This window comes from Lygodium microphyllum, chromosome 24 (genome assembly GCF_053477565.2).
Source record: "Lygodium microphyllum isolate KBCC chromosome 24, Lygodium_microphyllum_v1.1.10, whole genome shotgun sequence".
In the NCBI taxonomy this organism is placed as follows: Eukaryota; Viridiplantae; Streptophyta; class Polypodiopsida; order Schizaeales; family Lygodiaceae; genus Lygodium; species Lygodium microphyllum.
Window position 1 is genome coordinate 20,267,257 of NC_141158.1, and position 24,205 is coordinate 20,291,461.

At 43.3% G+C, this 24,205-nt stretch overlaps 1 protein-coding gene across 2 annotated transcripts in view; it reads left to right on the forward strand.

Annotated features, from left to right (window-relative positions):
• The window catches only part of LOC148014897 (RNA helicase family protein), a 291,388-nt gene that overhangs the window by 69,592 nt on the left and 197,591 nt on the right, over nucleotides 1-24,205 (forward strand). For both annotated transcript variants that reach the window (XM_087665509.1, XM_087665508.1), the window contains exon 5: nucleotides 15,422-15,501. In XM_087665509.1, the coding sequence (XP_087521635.1) occupies nucleotides 15,422-15,501 (80 nt within the window). The remainder of the gene's footprint in view (nucleotides 1-15,421; nucleotides 15,502-24,205) is intronic.

The window sequence follows — 24,205 nt, forward strand, 5'->3', positions numbered from 1 at the left end:
ATAGAGTAGTGTGGTCATAACTAAAGTGTCAAAAAGCCACGATTTGGTACGAGGCTCTTGAAACTATATGTGTGCACATTGCCACTCTAGGGTACCCAAAGCTGCATATGCCCATGCAAGCCTGGCCTTTGAAGTTTCCTTCCATGAAAATCGTGGCTCTTTGAAAGTGACCCCAAGGTATACATATTGTCTAACCATTTCCACAGGCTGACCGTCATATAGAAAGTGATGCTCTGAACGTGTCACCCAAGCCGCCAAGGTGTTGAAGTCCATAATTTTAGTCTTTCCAAGATTAACCTTGAGACCTTTATCTTCACAGAACACATGCAATGCTTCGAGACGTAGTTGTAATCCCTTAGGTGGATTTGTGATAAGTATCATATCCTCTGCATATAACAGAATTGGTATCAGGACCCTAGCCAAGCTGACTTTGATACCACCCCATCTCTGTATGTAATCAGAAATTTCATCAATGTACAGTCCAAACAGCAAAGGAGAGAGGGGACAACCTTGCTTTACACCAACTGTGCTAGACACTGAATCTGTTGTTCCTCCAAGCACTTGTACTCTCCCTGCCACAATTTCACACAATGCATAAATACATCCCTGCATATCCTTTGGGACCCCAATGGCTCGCAACCTTTCCATGAGTCTTGCATGTGGTATAGTATCAAAAGGCTTGCGGAAATCCACAAAACAACAATGGATTTTTTGTCTTTGTGATCGTCCCTCCTCAATCAAAGCCCTTAGCGTGAATATATGGTCTAGCGTGTTGTATCCGCGGCGGAAGCTAGCTTGTCCTGCAGATCGTATTTTCTTTGTTTCAGTCCACCAACTCAACTCATGCTCCACAATAGAGGCATATATCTTTGCTAGCATATGGCCAATCATAATAGTACGGTAGTTGTTAGCGACCAATGTTTCAGCTTACCAACTCAACTCATGCTCCACAATAGAGGCATATATCTTGCTAGCATATGGCCAATCATAATAGTACGGTAGTTGTTAGCGACCAATGGATCTCCACTCTTAAAAATCAGCACTATTGTGTGGTCACACCAACTTACTGGAAACCCCTCACATACAGCTCTATTGTGAAGAGATTCGCCAAGATAGGGGCCAGTGCATAACATGCATGTGCAAAATGCTCTGCCACAAGGCCATCTTGGTCATGTGCTCTTCCATTCTTCAACCTCCAAATGGCACATACAATGCCCTAGCATGTTCATGCTATACCGTAGGTGATGTCAACTGAATTGGGGGTTGTGTCCCATTAAATTTCCTCCACGCCTTCTTGCTGTCTCTGCTAAAAAAGAGCTGATACATCTCTGACTCTAGTTTGGCTAAATAATCTCTCTTCTTTTTCTGCACAAGACAGCGGAAGACATTCCTTGCCTGCTTGTGTGTGCATGTCTCTAGTGTAATATCCCTTTGTAGGTGTCTGTCTGCACTCATAATGCAACGTTTGCTCTAGAAATTCATAATGCAGGAATGTGTGTGACTGTGTGCGTGTTTCTTGTCTTTGACCACATGTTAGAGTAAATTTTAGGATCACATGGTTGGTTGCTATACCAATGGGCTTATCAGATATCTCAAAATGCTTAATTTTTTGGGATTAACGTTTTCGAGCCCATTACATAGTCCACAACGCTGGCCCCTTTTTTGTTGCTCCAACAAGTGAAAGCATCCAGCCCCGACCATCTTAATAGGCCATTAAATTTAGCCAATTCGTGAGCACTTTCTAAGGCTAGCAGATGAGATCCATATGTTGTCATCTCCTTATCTTGAGATGTCTTGACAAGCCCTAGATCATCCAATGCCAATTCCTTAAACATTTCATGTTTAGTATCATAGAAGGCGGACTGCTCACTTCCTGTTCGAGCATTAAAGTCTCCCACTAGCAGTATATCCCTACTGCTTGCATATCTCATAATATCCTGATGTAGTTTTTCAAATGGTGATCCCTCCCCAGGAGAAAATGTTAAAGAGGCGGGTGGGAAGTAGCATATTGCAACATATAGATCCCTTGGCTGCCCTATCCTTAGCCTTACCCACATATATCTTGCATGCACATCTCGTGACACCACACGATAAAGAATAGCCACCCCACTTGACCCCTTGGTTCCTCTTGGTCTAGGGGGTTGAGGTCTATAGACGCTCTCCCATTTGTATCCCACAACATCTGGTAATCTAGAATTTATACATTGATGTGTCGCTGCATCAAGTCTCATTGAATCATTACAATTCCAAAGGGACATCTTTAGCGTCTCATAGGCCTTGTACCGTCATTGTGACCTTCGTTATGCTATGACTACTCTGCCATCTCTATGCACATCATACTTGCCTTCTCTACGTGCCTCCAACACTTTTGGCATGCTAGCCCTTTTGTGCTCCAATTGTGCGCGTGTGAGATCCTCATTGAGGTAAATCTTTCCGCCCTTCAAAGCCTATCTCTTGGATAGGAAGGCCCTTTTGCTATCCATGTCCTCAAATTTTGGCATGAGGATTGGATCTCTTTTGTCATTTAGATCATCTATTCTCCAAGCATATGTATATATATGTATGTATGTATATATATGTATGTATGTATGTATGTATGTTATATACATATGTATATATATATATATATATATATATATATATATATATATATATATATATATATAGATAGATATATATACATATGTATATAACATACATATGTATGTATGTATGTATATATATATATGTATATATATCTATATATATATATATATATACATATGTATATAACATACATACATACATACATACATACATACATACATACATACATACATACATACATATATATATATATATATATATATATATATATATATATATATATATATATATAGATAGATAGATATATATACATATGTATATAACATACATATGTATGTATGTATGTATATATATATATGTATATATATCTATATATATATATATATATATATATATATATACATATGTATATAACATACATACATACATACATACATACATACATACATATGTGTATATGTATGTATGTATGTATGTACACACACACACACACACACACACACACACACACACACACACACACACACACATGTATGTATGTATGTATGTAGAGAGAGAGAGAGAGAGAGAGAGAGAGAGAGAGAGAGAGGGAGGGAGGGATTGCGACTTGTCGCGACTGTCCTTCTGCACTAGCCTGATGAAACCCTTACCTGTACGAACTCGCACAGTCTGCATAAGGTCAATGGGTCCCTGTCAGTGTGCGCCAGAGAGAGAGAGAGTTTCGCTGCCTCCGCCTGGCCTGTTCGAGTCTTCCGCGAGCCCTGCCCCTGCACGCGTGTTATTTGTGGCTACCATTTTTGCTCTGCGATCAGAGTTTCGCCCAGATCTCCTCCTCATTCACAGTCCTTGAGTGAGGTGAAGGGTTAGCTCTGCCGCGCCTTTGCGTGGCCTGCCTTCACGCTCCTAGGCAGTACGCGACCTATAGTTCTGTAGTCTGCTGTGCATAGCGCCCTTATCCTGAGCCTGCAGACTAGACATTTAGTACGAGTGCAAGCTGCCCCTGTGCCCTGATAACGAGAGCAGACCTGCCCTTGTATAGTGAAAGAGAGAGAGAGAGAGAGAGAGAGAGAGAGAGAGAGAGAGAGAGAGAAAGAAAGTTATATTAACGTCTTCTAAAGACCAAAACTGGCCTATGAGACAAACTGTGATACAACTGATGAGGTCCAGCTATCCAAAATAAAAGTGCTGAATGAAAAGCTAAAAACTGGAAACTGAAAATACGGTGCTGAGTGTGATAAGTGTCGTATATGTCGTATATGTGTATGTGCATATGTAGCTCTGGTACTCCAGATAATGGCTACAAAAGGGGAACAAATGTCGGCTGTGATAGGGGAACAACTGTCGGCTGTGATAAAGTGGTGGGATGTGTATATGTAACAGATGCAGGGAGATATACTATCCTGGGATGTAGTAGCAGTCGTCGAAGTCGCTAATAGCAGGTGATCCCTCTTGGATGCGGGATGTGGTACATCGGCGGTGGAGAAAGAGCAAACTTGAGATCTGAGATACTGGAAGGACTCCTTTGATCACCCGAATTCGTGCTTGGCTACAGTCTATGCTTGCTAGTTTTGAACATTGCTCCGAAGATGTTTCGAGGCGTATGTAGGTCCCCCTGGTGGAAGAGATATATGATGGCTCGAAGGGGCTCTTTGAGGTTCTTTTTCGTTCTGCAGAAGTATGGTCTCTTATTATGCAACGCATTCCTCTGTTTATGGATGGGCAATTAGTTCATGTGGTCCCTTGGAGACCCATGGCTGAGTTTCAGGAGGTTGAGACAGGCATACCCAATTTGGGTAGAGGTGGTGGATTTCCCTGTGCATCTCTGGAGACTCCTCCCTTTGGTTTTGAGATCCACTGGGGAGGTTTTGGTAGAACCTCGGTTGAATTTCCGCAATCGGAATAGGGCATGTATGCTTTGGAATAGAAGGAAACCCCGCCCGAGGAAGATTTGTTTTGAGGTTCCAGGGTTACAAACGTTGGTGTATGAGCTGAAATGGGATACTTTTGCAGGACATTGTTTCTGATGTGGCTAGTTGGGCCATTTCATTTCGAAATGCAACAAAAATATGGAGGTAGGGCAATGCCCTATGGACCTAGATATGGAAATGTAAGACCATCTCCCTCAGTAGATGTTTCAGAAGTCCGTGGCTGATCATGTGCAGCTTTCCCAACATGCCCGTGATGATGGCGGGAAGGTCGTTTCTCATGGTGATGGGGAGCGTGTTTTGCTTGCGGATGGGTGGAATTTGCCTCTTCAGGAGGATTCCTGGGTTACTGTGGTTCGTCGTAATGCAAGATAGGATTCTTGCCCCATTCCTGCCCATCTTCCGCCGCCCCCTATTACTCAAACCTTTCAACGTAGAGGAAGGGGGTTTTATATGAAACCCCAATCTTCGCGTGGGCCTTCTGATTTTGCTTTGTGTTTCGATGGGCGTGGGAGGCTTGTGCCTCCTTGGGATGGTTTTTGCTCCCAGCAACAGCACTTCCCTTCCCGTGCCTCCTTGGGACCAGCAAACAACACTTCCCTTCCCGTGCTTCCATTGCCGGCTTGTAGAAGGCAGATCTTGTTGATGTTATTCGAGGTGAAATGGAGAGATTTCAAGCAGCCAAGGCTATTGATGTAAAAGGGAAAGGAAAAGCGGTGGTTTAGTAGTTCTTTTCATTTGTGATTCATCATGAAAATTGCTCTGTGGAATATGAAAGGTATTTCTTCGTGTAGAAAACAATATCGGTTGTGGAAAGTAGTGCTAGCCGGAAAATGAGATGTTTTTTGTGCTATGGAGCATAAAACAACATGCTTTGGCTGGATCTTTATATGTATATAAGGATTATGTAGTTTTCTTTAGGGGTGGTCCTCCGCATAGATCGGCAGTTATGTTGGCTGTCAAATCCTCCCTACAACCATTGTTGGTCTCTCAAGACCCACGTGGCCGATTTTTGATTCTTGAAATAATTTATGAGGGTGATGTTTTGTGGATGGTAGGCGTGTATGTTCCCTTGTAATGCAAGGGAACGTCGTTAGCTTTGGGAAGACCTGCACTGCCTTGTCATGACTCGTCCATGCTTTGTTATGGGGGATTTTAATGCATGTGTTTCTGTAGAGTAGTTGACCTCTCCGCATTCGGTTATGGATGGTCCTGAGAGACGGGCTTGGGTCGCTCTTGCAGCGGCATCTTTGAAATAGGACATGTGGTCTTGGATGTATCCATGGCCACCAAGGTGCCCCCAACGACCTTCCTCCACACCACCACCAACACTCCTCCACGGCAACCACCGATGTCCCTTCCACCCACGTCTTCAGTGCATGCCAAAGCTTGCTACCTATGACGGTGAGTGCCCTGGGATTGGCACTCGTCTAGGAGGGGGGTAATGTTAACCGTCAGACGAACAAGGTGGAAAATCTGGAAAAGCTAAAGTAGAAGACAAAGGCCAAGGCAAAGTGAGACGGAATACGAAGGCGTGCCAAGAAAAATCTAGAAACACAAGAAGCACAGAAAAGTCCTAAATAAGGGAAAAATGCGCACAAGGAAAAACGCAAGTCAATACTTTTGTAAAAGAGCGCAAGCGCATCATGATTTAATTTAAGGAGCGCTGGGCTTTCACCCGTGCAATTTGTAAATGTAGACGGGTGGTGGAAAGGAAGTTAGGAAGATAGAAGGACAATGGGAAAAAGGGCCTAGGCCACGGCCGACCATGTAAAAAAGGGGATAAGGGGATGACCGCCCAAAAGGGATTTAGGGTTTTGTATATAAAGTTGAAAAGTGAATGAGAAGCTCATTCTTGTGTGTGGCCAAAAGTGGCTCTCTTTTTCTTCTTCTTCTTCTTCTTCTTCTTGCTTGCTTGCTTGCTTGAGCTTGTACTTGAGAGAGGGAGTGTGAGAGTGTGAGGGAGTGAGTGTGTGAGGGTGAGGGACCGAGGAGGAGAAGCTCTCCATCTTCTTCTCTCTTCTTCTCTTCTCTTGCTCGCGGCAATGGAGTTTGGAGCTTGGAGCTTGAGGATGGAGCTTGCTTGAAGCTTGTACTTGGATCGTGGAGCTACCGGAGTGCGCGGGAGAGGAGGTAACTCGACTGGCACGGAGGTAAGCTCACTACACCCGTAGATATGAATGGCGCATTGGCTATGTGAGAGGTAGCCATTAGTGCTCGGCTTGGAATGCTTGAAATAATAAGCGGTCTGTGGGTCTTGGTGGTTGAGTGAAAGCTCCCACAAGGTTATGCTGCATTGCATAAATGTAGGGTATTCTTTTGTATGTATTTTTTGCATAAAATGGAAAAAACATGAACTATAACGCATAAAAAAAAGTAAAACGGAAGCCAAACTTCATGCCTCAGCTTTATTTTATAGCCACAACCACAAATTATAATTTTCTAGATTTTTATAAAGCAAAAATCCTATTTTTTTTCCCATTTTTAACTATTTTTCTCTATTTATTTGTGCATAAAATAGATTATTTTCTGATTTATGATTAGTGACTGGTCATGAAAGCTGAAAGATTTTTTGTCTTAAAACTTTATCCCATGCGCATCTCTTTTCTCCACTGGAAACCAATAAAACCTTCATTTTTGCACTAAAAAGGCACTTTTGGGGTTATAATTTAATTATTGCGACTATTTATTATTATGGATCTGCATTTTTGTTATGCACAGCCCTCAATCATAATACAAACAAGCTCCAAACAAGTTTTTGTTCCATATGAATTCCATTTCAACAATCAAACATAAAAAAGAAGCAAATTTTCTTTGTAAAAATGAGACATACCGCTTATTTGCGTGTTGCGGGTTTCATAATTAAATTTTTCGGGTTGCCAATGGACCGACCAGTCGCAAACTTATAATGTTAAACATCTCCCCTCAACCTCCTCTTGATCTTGGAGCAATCCAATTCATGCCGGGCAAGCATCCTTCAACCAATCTTCATTCTTCGTCTTGTGCATGAACTGCCCCTTAAGGGGAGAGAGGGAGGAGAGAGAAAGACTGATTTTCATTCTCTTTGCTTAGTGCATCAATTCTTGACCAGATCCTGGTAATGGAGAGCGAAGGTTGGGAGCATCTCAAGCCCAAGAGGATTCTTCTCATCTCTCCGATCATAAAATGATGATTAATTTGAGATTTTGGAGGCACTGAAAAACTAATGATACATCACAGCTCTCTACCCCCTGAAAAAACCAAGGCATGAAATCCACAAGGAGTAGGCCTAGCATAATCTGACAGAAAGCCTAAAGCTAGTCACTAACCAACTACTCCAACACGACCAAGCAAAAAAGAACTATCAGAGAGGTAATCCTAAGTGGTGGTCTGAACTGCCTACCTAACGAAGGACAACTCAACCAGGAGCTCCTACTAGACGAGGACTCCTACAGCCTAATCAATAGATGGTGTCTTTTAGCACATTTCCCTTGTAGCTTCGGATTTTCCATACTCGGGAGTGTAAAAAGGAGGGAGCTGAGTGTAGTGACCCAAGGAGAACAAGGCATCGGCCTTAGGTCCTATCTTGATACCCAAGAACCTACCAAGCCTGCACAAGGCGACACTTAATCCTTTTCTAACGCTCACTTTCATTTTCGTTCCAATCCTTCTTTTATTTACTTTGCTTTTCAACTAGTTGCCATCCCCAAGAAGACAAGGCATCGCGGTCTTGGTTCTTGTACATTTATCGTTCTTTTCAGCATCCAAACACTTAAGCCCGACTGGATAGGATATACATCTGTCAAAGTTACCCTTTTCTTCCTGCAGTCATTGATATGCGTGTGAGAAAACAACATATTTTGTCAGATCATTACCCTTTGGTGTTGGAAATGAGCCACAGACCTGTTCATGCATTTAAGGCTCTCCTTGTCCGTTTGCCTCTTTGGTTTAATCAATCTTTTTTGCAGCACAATCAGTTTTTGGCAGGTGTTCAGCAACTGATAGCCTCTTTTAGCTCCAGGGTCCTCTCTATAGGGATGGAAGCATGGGCGGTTTTTAGGGATAATGCGCGAGCGTTATCCCGACAATATGGTATTCATCGTGCTTCCTTGTTTCGAGCTGAATTGGAGCATGCTCAATCCTTGTTAGCTCATTCCTTGTCTCTATGTCAGACTGGGGATTCTAACAATGACTTGCTTACATGCATTGAATGGCTCAAAGGCAGGGTCCAATCTCTTCAGGAAGAGGAATATGCAAAATATAAACTGTTTGGCCAGAGCTGAAGCTTTACATGATAATAACTGTCAAACTCATCAATTTTGTGCACATCTGTATCAGAAATTTGCCCGGGAAAATATTGTGTGCTTAAAAGATGGGCAAGGTGATATGATGAGTGATCCTGCCTCTATTATTCGGATGACTGTTGACTTTTATAGGGCCTTGTTGGGTCCGCAAGAGATTCTTTCCGATGCTGTTCTCTCGGCTCGAACATATATTTGTGACATGGTTAGTAATCAGGTCAAACCAAAATGGGTGAATCTAATGGAGGCTGATATTTCTGAAGATGAAGTGGAAGAAGTGTTGTCTCACTTGCCTAGAAGAATAAGTCCAGGCTGGGATGGGCTTCCTAATGAGCTGTTTTCAGCCCATGTGCAACTACTTAAGGACCCATTAACTCGCTTGTGTCAGTAGGTGTGGAACTCTGGTATGATGCCTATGGATTGGAAGATTGATGTTATCAGATTGTTGCCCAAGGTTCCCTCTTTGACCTCTTTGAAACAATGGAGACCCATTTCTGTTATGGGATTGTTATATAAAATGTTCTCCAAAATTATTGCCAATAGATTGCAAAAAGTTTTTCCGCTCCTCATTCATCCATGTCAATACGGTTTCATTAAAGGTCGGAATATTATGCACAACATTTTGAATGTTCAGCTCGGAATTGACTATGCCAAAGCTTCTAGCCAGCAGGTTGTTATGCTTCAGCTGGATATTGAGAAGGCTTTTGATCATGTCAGTTGGCCTTTCTTGCGGCAATTAATGTCTACAATGGGTTTTGGGCCCCGTATGATTTCTCTAGTTGATACTATTAGTCAGGGTGCTGTAGCCCATATTGGTCTTAATGGAGGGATTACGGAGGAAATTGCCTTATTCGGGTCCCTTCGGCAAGGCTGTTCTCTTAGCCCTTTGCTATTTGCTTTGGTAACTCACCCCATGCTCTCATTACTGGATAGTTGGCAACTCAAGGTGAGATAGTTGGCTTAACTCTTCCTGGCGGTGACCAGCTTGTGGGTCAATCTTTGGCGGATGATTCTTTTATGTTCCTTAAGGCAGATGGTATTAATGTTAACTGGGCAATGGTGGCTTGAAATCTTTTTGCTTTGGCATCGGGTCTTCACATTAATACTCAGAAATCCACCCTTCTCTCCTGTACGGAGAATGATCTGGAGGCCTTGGGCTGGAATGGAATTATGATCACAAGGGGCAATATAACCAGACACTTGGGATACCCTATTGGTGTGGAGGTTGCTCCCCGAGCCTTGCTGGATTGGATGGCCTCCCGAATTCATGACAGGTTCATGTACTGGAAATCCCAGTGTTGGCCACTACATGTTAGACTAAAAGTGGCTCAATGTATAATGATCAGTATGATCTTATTCTTTTTGCCACTACTTCCTTGGACAAAGAAGTCCATTTTGGATTTGGTTCAGCCTATCAGATTTATTCTCTAGAAAAAGAAAGGCAATCGTTTGGGACAGGTATGGATCTCCTGGTAGCATGTGACCACTACGAAAAGGATGGGGGGTGCAGCTTTGCTAGATGTCAATTTGCATATGCCCGCTTTGAGGCTTTCCCTGTTGCAGAGTCTATGTACTCAGTGTCATCCTTGGTCAAACATTGCCAAATTCTTCATAGAAAAGACTGGCATCTCTCATGGTAGCACGGTTATTCATGCTTCCTAGTGGCATTTGCTTAATTCTATGAGGCCTTTAAAGGTCTCCCAGTCTTTTTTTCTTTCTCATTTGATAGCTTCCTGGCAGGAGATGCTTCGTTTTGCAGTTTGGCATCCCCCGGATATTTGTAAAGAGGAAAATTCGCTGCAAGGAGAAATACTGGTTTGCTGAAGGTTATTGGATTGGCCACAGCAGCGAGACAAGTTCAAATAGATGGCTAGGTTGGGGTTGAAGACAGTCCGTGATGGTGTTATTCCTAGGCAGCCTCGTCTTTATTCCTTTAGGCGCATTCGTCAGTACTTTTGGGTGCCTCGTGGATACAAGGACATTTGGTCGTCCATATATGACAGTCTTCAGAGGTTCTTTCCTTTGCTTGTATTACAGCTATTGGATCCTTGGTGTGACTGGATGTTTGTGCTTCCTGATGATTTTGGGAAAAGGTCAGCTAATCAGATATATCATCAGATGGTGGAAGCCAAGAGATGGATCATGGGGAAAGTGAATAGATTATGGCATCGTTGGGACAGTAAAAAGAAGTGGCAGGAAAGATTTATCCAGCTTTGGAAGTCTAAGGTCCCGTATCAGGGAAAAGTGTTCATGTGGCGGCTGCTTATTGGGGGTCTTCCAACGGGTGAAGTGCTCCATGCTCAAAAGATCTCTGCTGGGAGTTGTGTTTTCTGCACTACGTGCATAGTTGTCAGGTACGAAAAGTACGGTATAGTACGGTACGATAAAATACGGTACTAAATGGTACCTTAAGATTTTATAAGGTACAGTACGATATTAGTATGAAAAAAAGAATTAACTTCATTATTTTGAACTATAGATGATAGAACAGATGTTTAAAGTCTAAATAGCAATGCTATTGGTGTATATAAGATGAATACTTAAGGGTAACACGCCAAAACCTCTATGGCATATGCCGCATGGGCAACATGCGCTACAACTTACAAGTACATACATAGGAGTGGATACATCATACATGAATGATCATACAAATAAGAGGCATGTATGCTTGAGAGAGAGAGAGAGAGAGAGAGAGAGAGAGAGAGAGAGAGAGAGAGAGATGAAATGACATGAGATGCTTTATTAACGTTTACAAGAGGCCAAAATGACCTGTGAGACCAACAGTTACCAAACAAACCACCAAAGGTTTTGGTAAAAGATTTATGAATTTTGTTATGGTTTCGTTTGGCATTGCTAAGGCTAAAGTAGCTACCGATGGTACATTCACTAATTCGTGTACTCTCAGAAGGTACATTAGGCCAAGCTATCCTGTGGCCTAGTTTTATTAGCAATGTGTACTAATGCTTTGGGTTGGGTGGTGCAAAATGAGCTGTGAACAAGGGTCAAATCAATAGGATTAAACTACTTGATGATTCTCAAATGGTGCTGAATTTATTTATTGATGACACTAACATATTGTGAAAAATGATGGGACATCAATTAGAAACGTTTGGAACTGCTTGAATACCTTATGTATGGCCTTTGGCTCTAGGATAAATCATAACAAAACATGTATGAGGAGTCTAATCAAGCTTCCATCCCCTTTCTTGGTTGATCGATCAAGGCTACAAAATCACCACCACTACCACAACAACAATAGTCAACAACCCAAACCACCACCAACAACAACAACCATGCCAAAAAAAAAACCCAAAAAAAGAGTGCTTGTTTTTTGGTACGAATTCGTACGGTATGGTATGGTACGAACCGTATAGTACGAACTAGTTCGTACTATGTAGGAGTGCAATTATGACTACTTGTGATGAGACATTGCTTCACCTCTTTGTCTCCTACCCTGTTGCGCGACAGATCTGGAATTTCATTTCTCGTGTCTGGTCCTTGGTGACTCAGAACCGCCTATCGGTTCGTTCGTGGATTATGGGAGATATGTCCTCTATGCCCTCTTCAAATTCAGATTGTTCGTGCCTATTTCATTTCCTTAGATGGACAGCCCTGTGGCATATATGGCGTACTCGCAATGCCTTTATTTTTGATTCAGCATCGGGCATCCATGGGCATGTGGCCCGTGTGCGAGAAATAGTGTTATGGGAGATCTCTATGGTGTCAGCGGACCTGGTTCTTCTGGATATTGCTGCTCCCTGGATGGCGATTGTTCGCTCTACTCCAGCTGCCCCTTCTATGTGATTTGATAGTACTGTTCATGTAATAGGTTGTTCTGGTTGTTTTGATAGCGTGCAGGCCCATGTAAATATTAGTTACACAGACAGTGAGAGAGATAGAGTATGCTGACCTCTTGGTCTGATCTAATAGAAAATAACTGCTACAGACAGAATGTTGACGTGATGGTCTGATGTAAATATTCACTATCTAATTCAATTATCTTCACAGTTATATTAACATCTACAAAAGGCTGAATCAGCCGATGAGACCAAAATGTTACATTTGAAAAGGAAAATTTCCAAGTCCCAAAATAGTTGCCATCTAATGCTATGACTAACTAAATGGAAAATAAATAGTAAATAATACATAGCTGATGAGTACAAAATGATGTCTAATCGAGATACAATGTGAATCTTTTCAAGAGGCACTCTGATCCCAAGATGTCTCTCATGGTTCTCTCTAGTATAGAGAAGCTGAAGTGGCGAGGTATGGTTCCCCAATGGCAGTGTAGTATCCTTTGTATGTGCAGATGATGCCTTTTGTAAGGGCGTGGACTAGCTGGGCCTAGGCGACGGGCTTTGCATCTCTCCGTGGCTTTTACCAGCTAGGCCCTTGGTCGGTCCAACGAGGGCTCTATAGTGGAGGGAGTAGTCCAAGCTTTGCAGAACTTCGTGAGTGTACATTGGTGTATGGCTATGCGTCTTTGCTTCTGGGTCCATAAGAGGCACTCTTTGTGGTAGTGCATCTCTAGTAAGAAGAGCTCGAGACATCTTTGATCTGGGAAATCCCTCTCTGACAAGAAATGGAAATGCCCTTGAATCTCATAGTACACTAGGTATCTGTATAAGTAGTGCTCCTCTGTCTTTGGCTTGAGCTGTCAAAGCTGGTAAATCCTATTCTTTGGGGGAGTGAGTTTGCTATGCATTCACCTGTCTTGATTCAGAGTTGGTGTGAGGATGTGCAGAGCTGTCCCATGGTGCATTGTACACCATGAGATAGGTGTACATCCATGTATCTCGGGGACAATAAAGTCATCGGGGGATATGTGCAGAAGATACTTGTGGTAGAAAGCCATCTTCATCCCTAGATCCTCAGTAGGTGCCACCTATATCCTAGTTGTGTGTATTTGAATAATGTCCATTCTGATGATGTGGATTAGCTCCTCTTAGTTGAGCTCCAAGTGAGGGCAATTCAAGCTGTACTAAGTGGTGGAAGGTGATCCATGTGTAATCCACGTGGTCGTAACTATGACTCTTCTCCGAGCATACCAACAGTTAGTATCCCCCTGCAATGCTAGCTGTCTAAACGACTCTAGTGCAAGTTGCGAGTATCTCTTACTTGTCATACACCAGAGCCTATGCAAGAAAATGACTATTTGGAAGAGGGCCTCTATCACTATCGGTGGTGCTCCCATATCTGCTATGATAATCTCCTGTGGTATAGAGGGCTTACTCCGAATCATTTGTAAAATCGTTAGTACTAGGGGTTTCTCCATTTGCTCCCACTCCTCATATACATGTGGTATAGGAGAAGAAGAGAGTTGAGACCATGGTAAGAGGGGAATTGGCCCCTCTGTCTTTTTATTTTATAGAAACAAACCATGGGCACCAAGTGCTTGAACCACATACAATGGGTTGATTTGTTGCAATTATGGAAATTAAGGTTTCAAATTCCTAATTTCTGTATACTCTGGGCAGCAAGTTGATTTTCTTCTTAGTGCTTGGATTTGATCAAGCTAAGTAGAAAGAGCTTTGCAATTATGGAAACTAAGGTTTCGAATTCCTAATTTCTGTATACTTTGGGCAGCAAGTTGATTTTCTTATTTAATACTTGGATTTGATCACGCTAAGTAGAAAGAGCTTCTTGAATGAGTGCTAGATAAGCATGTACAAGGGATGTGGCTGAAATTTCAGCATTAAAGCTTGATGGAAATGAAGAGAGACCTCCAATATATAGTTGTGGGGCTTAGGTGCTTAAAGGTGGAAAGTAGAGGTTACAAATGACAGATATTTACTGAAAATGACAAGTGTTGAGCAAAATCTCACAGTAGTTTGTTCAAAATGACACGTCCTATTCTAGATGCCACACGTACTTTTCTAGAGAAAGAAGCTTCTAAATTGTCTACTCTAAAAATCTCTCAAATCATTAAGAATTTGAGATAGCCTCCGAAGATAAAATTGTTCCTTGTGAAATTTTGAATCCTTTGACACAAATAGAATTTCCATTTGAATAACTTACAAAACTAGTGGGCTTTTAAATTTTAGGAGTTTCCAAATTTGGATTTAGGAGAGCTTTTTGTATAGGTTCACGGGTTCATGATTTGTTTCTTTGATCATAAGTATCTGGTTTCGCTTTTTGATTCCACTTATTATGGGGCTTCTAGTCAATGTGACCTCTTGAGTGAAAAATATCTTAGTGATTTGGGCTTTTTGGTCAATTCGACTGCTCGACTAAACTTTTTGATTCCTTTTGGATTTCTTGTTAATGAGAAACAAAATATAATTGTAGGGCATTCTAGCCATTGGCCACTCTTGTCTGAAATATGCAAATAATATACAAATCACCTTTCAAGGTATTTGAGCAATAAACAAATTTGAATCATGTGAGCCAATATATCTTGGTAACAATTAATATACAAAAGGTTGGTTACAATACGTATTGTCATTCTTGTAGTTCTAAATGGATATATTATTTATTTTGTTTTGCTATTTGAGAGAGATGTCAACTGATGCTATGTAGATGTATTAAGGCGCACAGGTTAATGCTGTTTAAACTTTAATGCTAGAAATAACTGAGGCATGTTGCTTGGAAGGTGTATTGTTGACATGTGTTGTGGAATTTTGTTTGAAGGGTGTGACAAAGATAAAGTATTTGACGGATGGTGTGCTGTTAAGAGAAATGATGGATGATCCACTATTGACAAAGTACAGGTAGAGTTCCTACTTTAAACTACCATTAGAGTGTGATGATGGAGGAAAGGAGGGTGAGGAAGGGAGGAATGGGCATATTAATGTGTAGAATAAGTCAGAAGGATTCAGTACACAAAAAGTACTACAACTGGTTCCGGACTGTGTGGAAGCTTGCAAGCATAATTTGCTTTCAAGCACAAAACTGAAAGGAATATAGTTTAGTGTTTAAAAGTTACTTGAACACTGCCATGGGGTTCAGCCTTTGGATTATGCTGGAGTGATGAGCTGACTTGCAATCAGACACATAATGCAAGGAAGGCTGGGCTATTGCAAATGCAGCCCAAGTGATGAGGATTGTGCTGAGAATGTGCACAGGAATGGCTAAAGCTGAGATTATACATGAATGCACACTCAAATCGTGAAATGTTGAAAATGTAGGCAGCAGTCTACACAAAAGATGCACAGCAGCTTTGCCCAGAACTGTTTAGAGAAGAAACAGCCCTAGACACACCTGGCAGGCAGCAGGTAACAATATGGTGTAGGGTGAACTGATAGATTGCTGAATGTGTCAGTGAACATGTTATTTTGTCTCTTTTCTTGTGTTCATCTCCGGCTTATGAGCCTCAGTCTGAGTTAGATGAAGACATTAGGAGCTCTGACACTGCTATTGTCGGTTAGTCTTTCTGCTGTGATAGCTGCCTTCCTTACCGGTGCATCAGGTAGAGACTAAGGTTTTTTGACCTTATCCACAGCAGTCCCTGATCAGCTCAGCAGTTTCTGGCAGCCCACATGGCACAGCAGCAGTTGTTTCTTCACTCAGGCTGTTTGTAGGATTCTTCAGCATGGGAGGCCACTTTCCAGCATGGGTGGATAGTTTTCACAGCAGGGGTGATAAATCTTAGACCTGGAGCAGTAACCACTTATCCACTTCGCATTTGCACCAGGTGGCAGCATATTTTGGGCATTGTGGGTGAGTTTTCAGGTTATTAGAGAGCAGTTTGGCCAGTTATTCTTCTTACCTTATTTATAGGGCACATGTCTCCAGCTTTTAGATTGCGTGCAGCTCATCTCTGTCCTGCTGCTGGCACAGTCACATCATCCAGCTGTCATCATCTTCTCTCATCTTCCTCATTTTACATTCTCATCATCTTTTGCAAATAGTATGTGCCTGCACTTACGTGGTGCACACATGTGCAGGGGCTGACTTTGCAGCCTGTAGTTGTGTTCAGATTAGAGTGATAGTCATTAAGTTTTCTTGTGTTTCATCGCCTCTCATACTCTGTTCACTTCTCTTCGTGTTCTTTTGCTTCCTTTGCTCATTCCCACATGGTATTATTGCGAAGTGCTACACAGGGAGCTCCATAACAGCAGCTATGATTTCTCTCTCCTGCTGCGTTCTCTTTCTCTCTCTCCTAAGCCCTCTTTTCATTTTGTTCCCAAAGGAAATGGCAAATTCTACGGGCTCTTCAAGTACTCAAGATGAGGATACCTAAAGGAAAAGATGCAATTATTGTAGGAGAAAGGGGCATGCCATTGAGGAATGCATAAACAGGATTGCTAGTGAAAGGAAGCAATTGGGCATTACGGTTGCTGAAAATTCAGCAAGTGCAAAGGATGCGAAAGCACATTTAGTAAGTTTGGACATTAGCCAATCTTATGCTTTTGTTATGTGGTTTTCCTATGATATTTCTTCCCATTTACATGGTTTATTAGGGCTGAAAACAACAATATATAGCTTTTATGTGTGCATGGCGTTAAAAAGAACTTGCTTTCAGTTTTAGCCATAGCATGTGCTGGTTTTGTGGTTCCACATGGATCCATACATTGTCTATGATTGTAGTGACGGGGATGCCCTTCTTATCATTGACACATTGCACGATGTGCTGTATCAGCTTGATATTGCACAATGTGCTGTATCAGCTTGATATACATGAGAAGAGAGTATTGGAGGATGCGTTACATGCTAATACCACTATTATGGATGACACTGAGTTATGGCATGCTCGGTTTGGTGATCTCAACTATGGCAGTTTACTTCGTTTGAGAAGCAAAAATATGGTCCTTGATCTTCCTTTTCAGATATCTATGCATGTCGATCAAAAATTATAGCTTGTGCATAGTGATGTTTATGAACCCATACATTACATGGAAAGTGAAGCGCCGCTAGTAAGGTCCTGAAATAGATGGCTTTTGTGGTTCCATTATAGAGAAACTTATACTTAGCCTCGATAGTGGAGGGAGCCATTGTCTCTTCCTTATGATTGGACCAAATAATGGGATTCATACCCAAGGAGAAGATGTAACCACCATGGAAATGTTGGGTGTCGAGATCTCCTGCCCAATTAGAATCTGTATATTCCGGAAAAATTAGACCACAACCATAATGTAGACCATAAGAATAAGTACATTGAACATGTCTCAATACATGTGAGTAAGCAATCCAATGTGACATTTTTGGTGCTTTGAAATACTGACAAAGAAAAGAATCAAAGTAAGCTAAATGGGGCCTAGTATAATCAACCAAACAAGCTTCCTTGCCACAGACAAATAGGTGTGCTCATCGAAGGTTGAGCATGGGTATCCTTAGATAGTTTCATAGTGGGATTAAGTGGAATGGCCATAGGCCATGTCTGATTAGTATTGTTGTACTAATTAAAGAGCATATTTTTGTTGAGATACAAATATCTCATTCCCATGTCAAGAACTGTGAGAGTGCAGCGATGCGGAAGCGTAGAACATAGACTGAGAGAGAGTGAACACAGAGAGAAGAGAGAGAGAGAAAAGGAGACAGTGTAAACGAAGAAAATCTGCAGTGTAGTATGCTGTATAAGAGTGCAGAAATATACACGGGGGCAAAGGAAATATCTGCGTATGTCTCCGACTTGATGACCTCGATCTCTGTCAGCCCAAGTACAGTCTGTCTCAGCCAACAGATCTCAAGATCAAAATCTGAAGTGAATAGATGCTGGAGTGTGCCACAGACCGGCTATAAATAGCTAGAAAAATAGAAAATAACTGTACTAGATGCAGCCGACTGCAATAAAATTGACCGATTGCAGTAAAACTGTCCGACTGTAGGTGGTGACGTGGCACCATGCTGACGTGGCACTGCCGTACTCTGTTGTCCAACGACTGTCCAGGAAATGACTGTCTAACACCCCCTCTCAGATCCTGGACGGGTCAAAAGACTGAGGGATCTGGAATGCTGCCGAAGAAGAGCCTTGGCAAGCGCCTCTGTAAACAAATTTGCAAGATTATCATCCGTCTTGCAGTACTCCACATCAATGTTCCCATCCAAAAGCTTCTCTCAAATGAAGTGATACTGGATCTCAATGTGCTTTGTCCGGGCATGGAATACAGGATTCCTAACCAAGGCAATACAACTCTCATTATCGCACCGCAGAAGAGTAGGACCAGTCTGGGGGTAGCCAAGCTCCTCCAACAAGCTACGAAGCCACACAACCTTACATGTGGTGGAAGATGCAGCGTGATACTCTGCCTCAGTAGAAGAAAGGGCTATTGTGGGCTGCTTCTTGCTACTCCAAGAGATAACACCTGTACCCAAGGTAAAACAGTAGCTTGTAGTAGACCGTGGGTGGTCCACATCCCCAGCCCAATCCGAGTCACTCCAACCTGCAAGAGCCAGATCGCAAGCATCTGTACTTGCGGGATAAGAAATCCCTAGGGCAGAGGTCCCCCTCAAATACCGAAGAATCCTCAGGGCAGCTTGCCAATGCACCTGTTTGGGTTCGGTCATGAACCCTACCAAAAGACGAATAGCAAAACAAAGATCAACTCGAGTGTTGAGAAGCCAAATCAAGGATCCAATCAATTGACGGTAGCGTGAAGCATCCATCACGGGAGAATCTGAGTGTGAAGTGGCCTTCCATTTCGGATCCATAGGAGTAGTAATGGGCCGACAAATCTCCATCTCAAAAGTCACCAAGAACTCCTGAATGTACCTCTACTGAGAAGCTTCTCCTGAATGAAGTGATACTGGATCTCAATGTGCTTCGTTCAGGCATGGAATATTGGATTCCGTACCAATGCAATGCAACTCTCATTGTCGCACCGCAGAAGAGTAGGACGAGTCTTGGGGCAGCCAAGCTCCTCCAACGATCTCCGAAGCCACACAACCTCACATGTGGTGGAAGACGCATCTTGATACTCTGCCTCAGTAGAAGAAAGAGCTACCGTGGGCTGCTTCTTGCTACTCCAAGAGATAACACCTGTACCCAAGGTAAAACAATAGCCTGTAGTAGACTGTTGGTGGTCCACATCGCTAGCCCAATCCGATTCACTCCAACTTGCAAGAACCAGATTTGAAGCATCTGAACTTGTGGGATAAGAAATCCCTAAGTCAGAGGTTCCCCTCAAATACCGAAGAATCCTCAGGGCAGCCTGCCAATGCACCTGTTTGGGTTCAGTCATGAACCGTGCCAAAAGACCCACAATAAAACAAAGATCAACACGAGTGTTGAGAAGCCAAATCAAGGATCCAATGAACTGACGGTAGCATGAAGCATCCATTACGGGAGAATCTGAGTGTGAAGTGGTCTTCCAATTCAGATCCATATAGAAGTAGTAATGGGCCGAGAAGTCTCCATCTCAAAAAGTCACCAAGAGCTCCTGAATGTACGTTTGCTGAGAGATGAAAATCCCCCTCTGAGATTGATAAATCTCGTGATCCAAGAAGAAATGAAGAAGCCTCAAATCCGTCATCTCGAATGCCTGATGTAAAGCTGTCTTGGTCTCTCGAACCTTCTGTGTATGATCCCCTATCAAAATCAAATCAACATACAACACAGGACCAACCTCGGAACTGTGCACATAAAGTTGTGGATCGGCCCTGGAGCACCGATATCCCAACTTTGACTGAAGAAATAAGTCAATCTTCTCGTTCCATGCACGCGGAGCCTGCTTGAGGCCATACAAGGTATTCTTCAACCTGCTTGAGGCCGTACAAGGCCTTCTTCAACCTGTAAACTTTCCCATCCGAGGATCCAAAGCCAGGAGGCTGCTCAACATAGATCTCCTCCTGCAAGTCACCATTCAAAAAGGTCGACTTTACATCCAATTGATAGACATGCCATCTCCTTTGGCCAGCCAAGGCAAGAACAGCTCGAATACTTGCCATACGAGCAGTGGGGGCAAAAGCATCATGGAAATCAATGTCTCGGCACTGAGCAAAACCTTTATCAACAAGGCGAGCCTTGTGCTTGTCTAAAGAACATCACTACGGTACTTGGTCTTGAAGATCCACTTGACACCAATCACCTTCTTGTGAGAGGAATGAGGCATAAGAGACCAAGTGCCATTCCTCTCAATAGCCTCCAACTTGGCTTCCATGGCCTTTCGCCAATGTTCATACTGCAAAGCCTCCTTTACGGAAGTGGGCTCACGATCTTGCATAACGCAGGTTAGTAAAACCCCCTCAATCACTGAATCTCGGAGTGTGTTAAGGGTCCGACGAGGAGGAGGCCGAACCTCTCCCCATCACTCTCCATCTGCTGAAGACTCAGGATTATCCATCGGCGGAAGCTCCTCGGGGGTTGTCGGTGGAAGTGAAGAATCAGAAGAAGAATCTCTATCAAAAGACTCTGGCTCCAAAGGAACTGTCTTGGGAGCCCAACTCTGCCCTGGATCTCCAAAGACGGGGTGCTCCTCACCCCCCTCTGTGGCCGGAACTTCCACAAACCACACATTTCGGCTCGTGTAGACATCCCGCTTCATGAGATCAAACAGAAAATAACCTTGGGATTGGGAGCTATAGCCAACAAAAATCTGTCGTCGAGAAGCCGCCTCGAACTTTTCACGTTGCATCTTTGAAATGTGCACATAAGCGTCACACCCAAAGATCCTGAAATAAGAGACATTAGGCTTAGTCCCGAAGTAAGCCTCAAAAGGTGTTATTCTGTCAACGGCTAAAGTGGGAGATTAAGTGAGGATGCGAATTGCGGTAGCCAATGCCTCGGCCCACAAAAATTGAGGTGTTTGTTGGTGCTCCATCATGGTGCATGCCATCTCCATCACAACTTCGGCTGTGCCGCTCCAAAATGCCATTCTCTTGGGGAGTGTTGGTGTTAGCAAACTTGTGGTGAATGCCCCTATTTGCACAAAAACGAGCAAAATCATTAGACATAACTTCACCTCCCTTGTCTGAATGCAAGGTTTTCAGTCGCCAGCTAGAACGGTTGTCCTCGAAGAGAAGCCAATCCTTGAAGTGAGAGAAAGCCTCCGACTTCAAAGTCAGGAAATAGGCCCAAGTCATCCTGCTGTAGTCATCTATGATCAACATGAAGTACAAGCTCCCCTTTAGGGACTCGGTCCTCATTGGGCCACAAAGATCCGTAAATATAAGCTCCATGGGTGAAGTAGACCGCTTAGAAGCTTTGTTGGGAATTGCATCCCGATGTAGTTTCCCATGAATGCAGGAGACATATTGTTGATGGCTCACCACTATGTCTAGCAATCTGGAACAAACGACCCTTGCGACTCCTTCCGAAGGTACTTGTAGTTCAGGTGGCTAAATCGAGCATGCCATAGCTCATACTGTGTCTAAGAAGTAAGAAAAAGAGAGGTAAGAGCTGGGGAAGACTTCAACTTGTAGATGCCATCCTCCTCATACCCTGCAAAGAGAATGTTCCTCTATCCACGATCAAGGATGCGAACAGTATCAATGTGAAACTCCACCAAGAGACTAAGAGCACAAATCTTATGGACTGAAAGCAAAGGATACCCCAAGCCTGGCACATGCAACACCTCGGAAGTGTGGGTACCACCACATCCATCTGGAATAAGCTGCATTTGACCTCACCCTGTGCAGCAATAGACACAGAAGAGCTATCTCCAATGAGAATTTGCCCATGGGAAGGTCGCAAATCAGCAACACCATCGGAAGGAGTCATGTGCTGTGAGGTGCCACTCTCCACAATCCACTCTCGAGCCTGGGAAGCTATCATTGCAGCATCAGAAGTCTTCGATGTAGAGTCCTCAATGATTGCTGAGTGTAGAAAAGCAGTTGAGGAGTGTAGCCACCGCTCGAAAATCCTTCGTGTCCTTCTTCTTGGTGTCCTTCTTATCTTTGTCGGGGCAATCCTTCTTCCAGTGACCGGTCTTACCACAAATATGGCAAGTGGATTCCTTCTCCTTGTCCTTCTTGGATTTGTTGTCCTTCTCCTCCTTCTTTTGGTCCTTCCCCTTCTTCTGAGAGGCTTGACTAACCAAAGTCTCTGATTTGGAAGCATTCTGTCCCTTCAATTGTTTCTCTTGGTCCAAGACCATAGGAACCAACTCTTCTCACCGAAGATTCGACTCCCGCCGTGATGCAATAAGGGCGGAATAAAAAGTACCAAATCGTGGCGGCAACTGGGACAGTAGTGTGATCGCCATGTCTTCGGAGGAAATCGGCTTCCTCGCATTTTGAACCTGCATTTGAAGTTGCCGAAGCTTGTTGATGTGTTCCCGAAGGGGAGGAGACTTATTCACGGACAAGGTCTGTATCTGCATCTCCAAAGAAACCCTCTTCATCAGGGTCATCCGGTTGTACATTTGGTCGAGCTCCAGTCATATCTCTCAAGCCACCGTCAAGTGCTCGATATGAGCTATCACGGGTGTAGTGCAAGACAGAAACAGAAAATATCGAATCCTGGCTTTCAGTTTGTCCCAATGAGACTGGGCCTTGGTCAACTCCGCACGAGCATTGGAAGATAGTTTGGAATCATCCCTCACCGAGGGCCTGTGAATCTCCTCCATCACTAGTTCTGCCAAATCACAAGACTCCAAAATGGCCAACATCATCAGCCGCCAGATGCGGTAAGTATCACCATCAAGCTTTTGATCCAATGGAAGAGCTGGTAGGACATGCACCTTCTTGTGCATTATCGCCTGGAACTCCAAATTAGTCTTTGTAGACATGTTAACCTGCAATACCTGCACAAACGCAAAATCAGCCCCCTCTGACTGTGTAAATGCAGCCTTCTAGGGCTGGTTCCTCCGCTGCCCAAACCTTCTTCACCTGCCGGAGGCTATGAAAAAGTAAAATATGGAATGGAAGGCCTCAAACGCAACCTTCCTCCCCTTCGAATAACAATAACCTGCAGCAAATTCACTGATTAGACTCCTTTCCCGCACGCTTACACTCGCTTCAGCCTTGATCCGATGCGCAGCCCTCTTGCTCGCCCTTGAATCCGGGAAACACAGCCTTGTGTCGTGCTGAAATCTCCTCTTCAGATAGGTTCAGCCCTCAGTCAGTCCCATCTTCACTGCTCTGATACAATGTCAGAGTGCAGCGATGCGGAAGCGTAGGACATAGACAGAGAGAGAGTGAACACAGAGAGGAGAGAGAAATCTGCAGTGTAGTATGCTGTATAAGAGTGCAGAAATATACATGGGGGCAGAGGAAATATCTGCGTATGTCTCCGCTCGATCTCCATTAGCCCGAGCACAGTCTCTCTGAGCCAACAGATCTCAAGATCAGAATCTAAAGTGAATAGATGCTGGAGTGTGCCACAAACTGGCTATAAATAGCTAGAAAAATAGAAAATAACTGCACCAGGTCGGCTGCATTTAACTGTAGTAAAACTGACCGACTGCAGTAAAACTGTCTGACTGCAGGTGCTGACGTGGTGCCTGCTGACATGGCACCCTGCTGACGTGGCACTGCTGTACTCTGCTGTCCAACGACTGTCCAAGAAATGACTGTCTAACAAGAACTACCTCCATG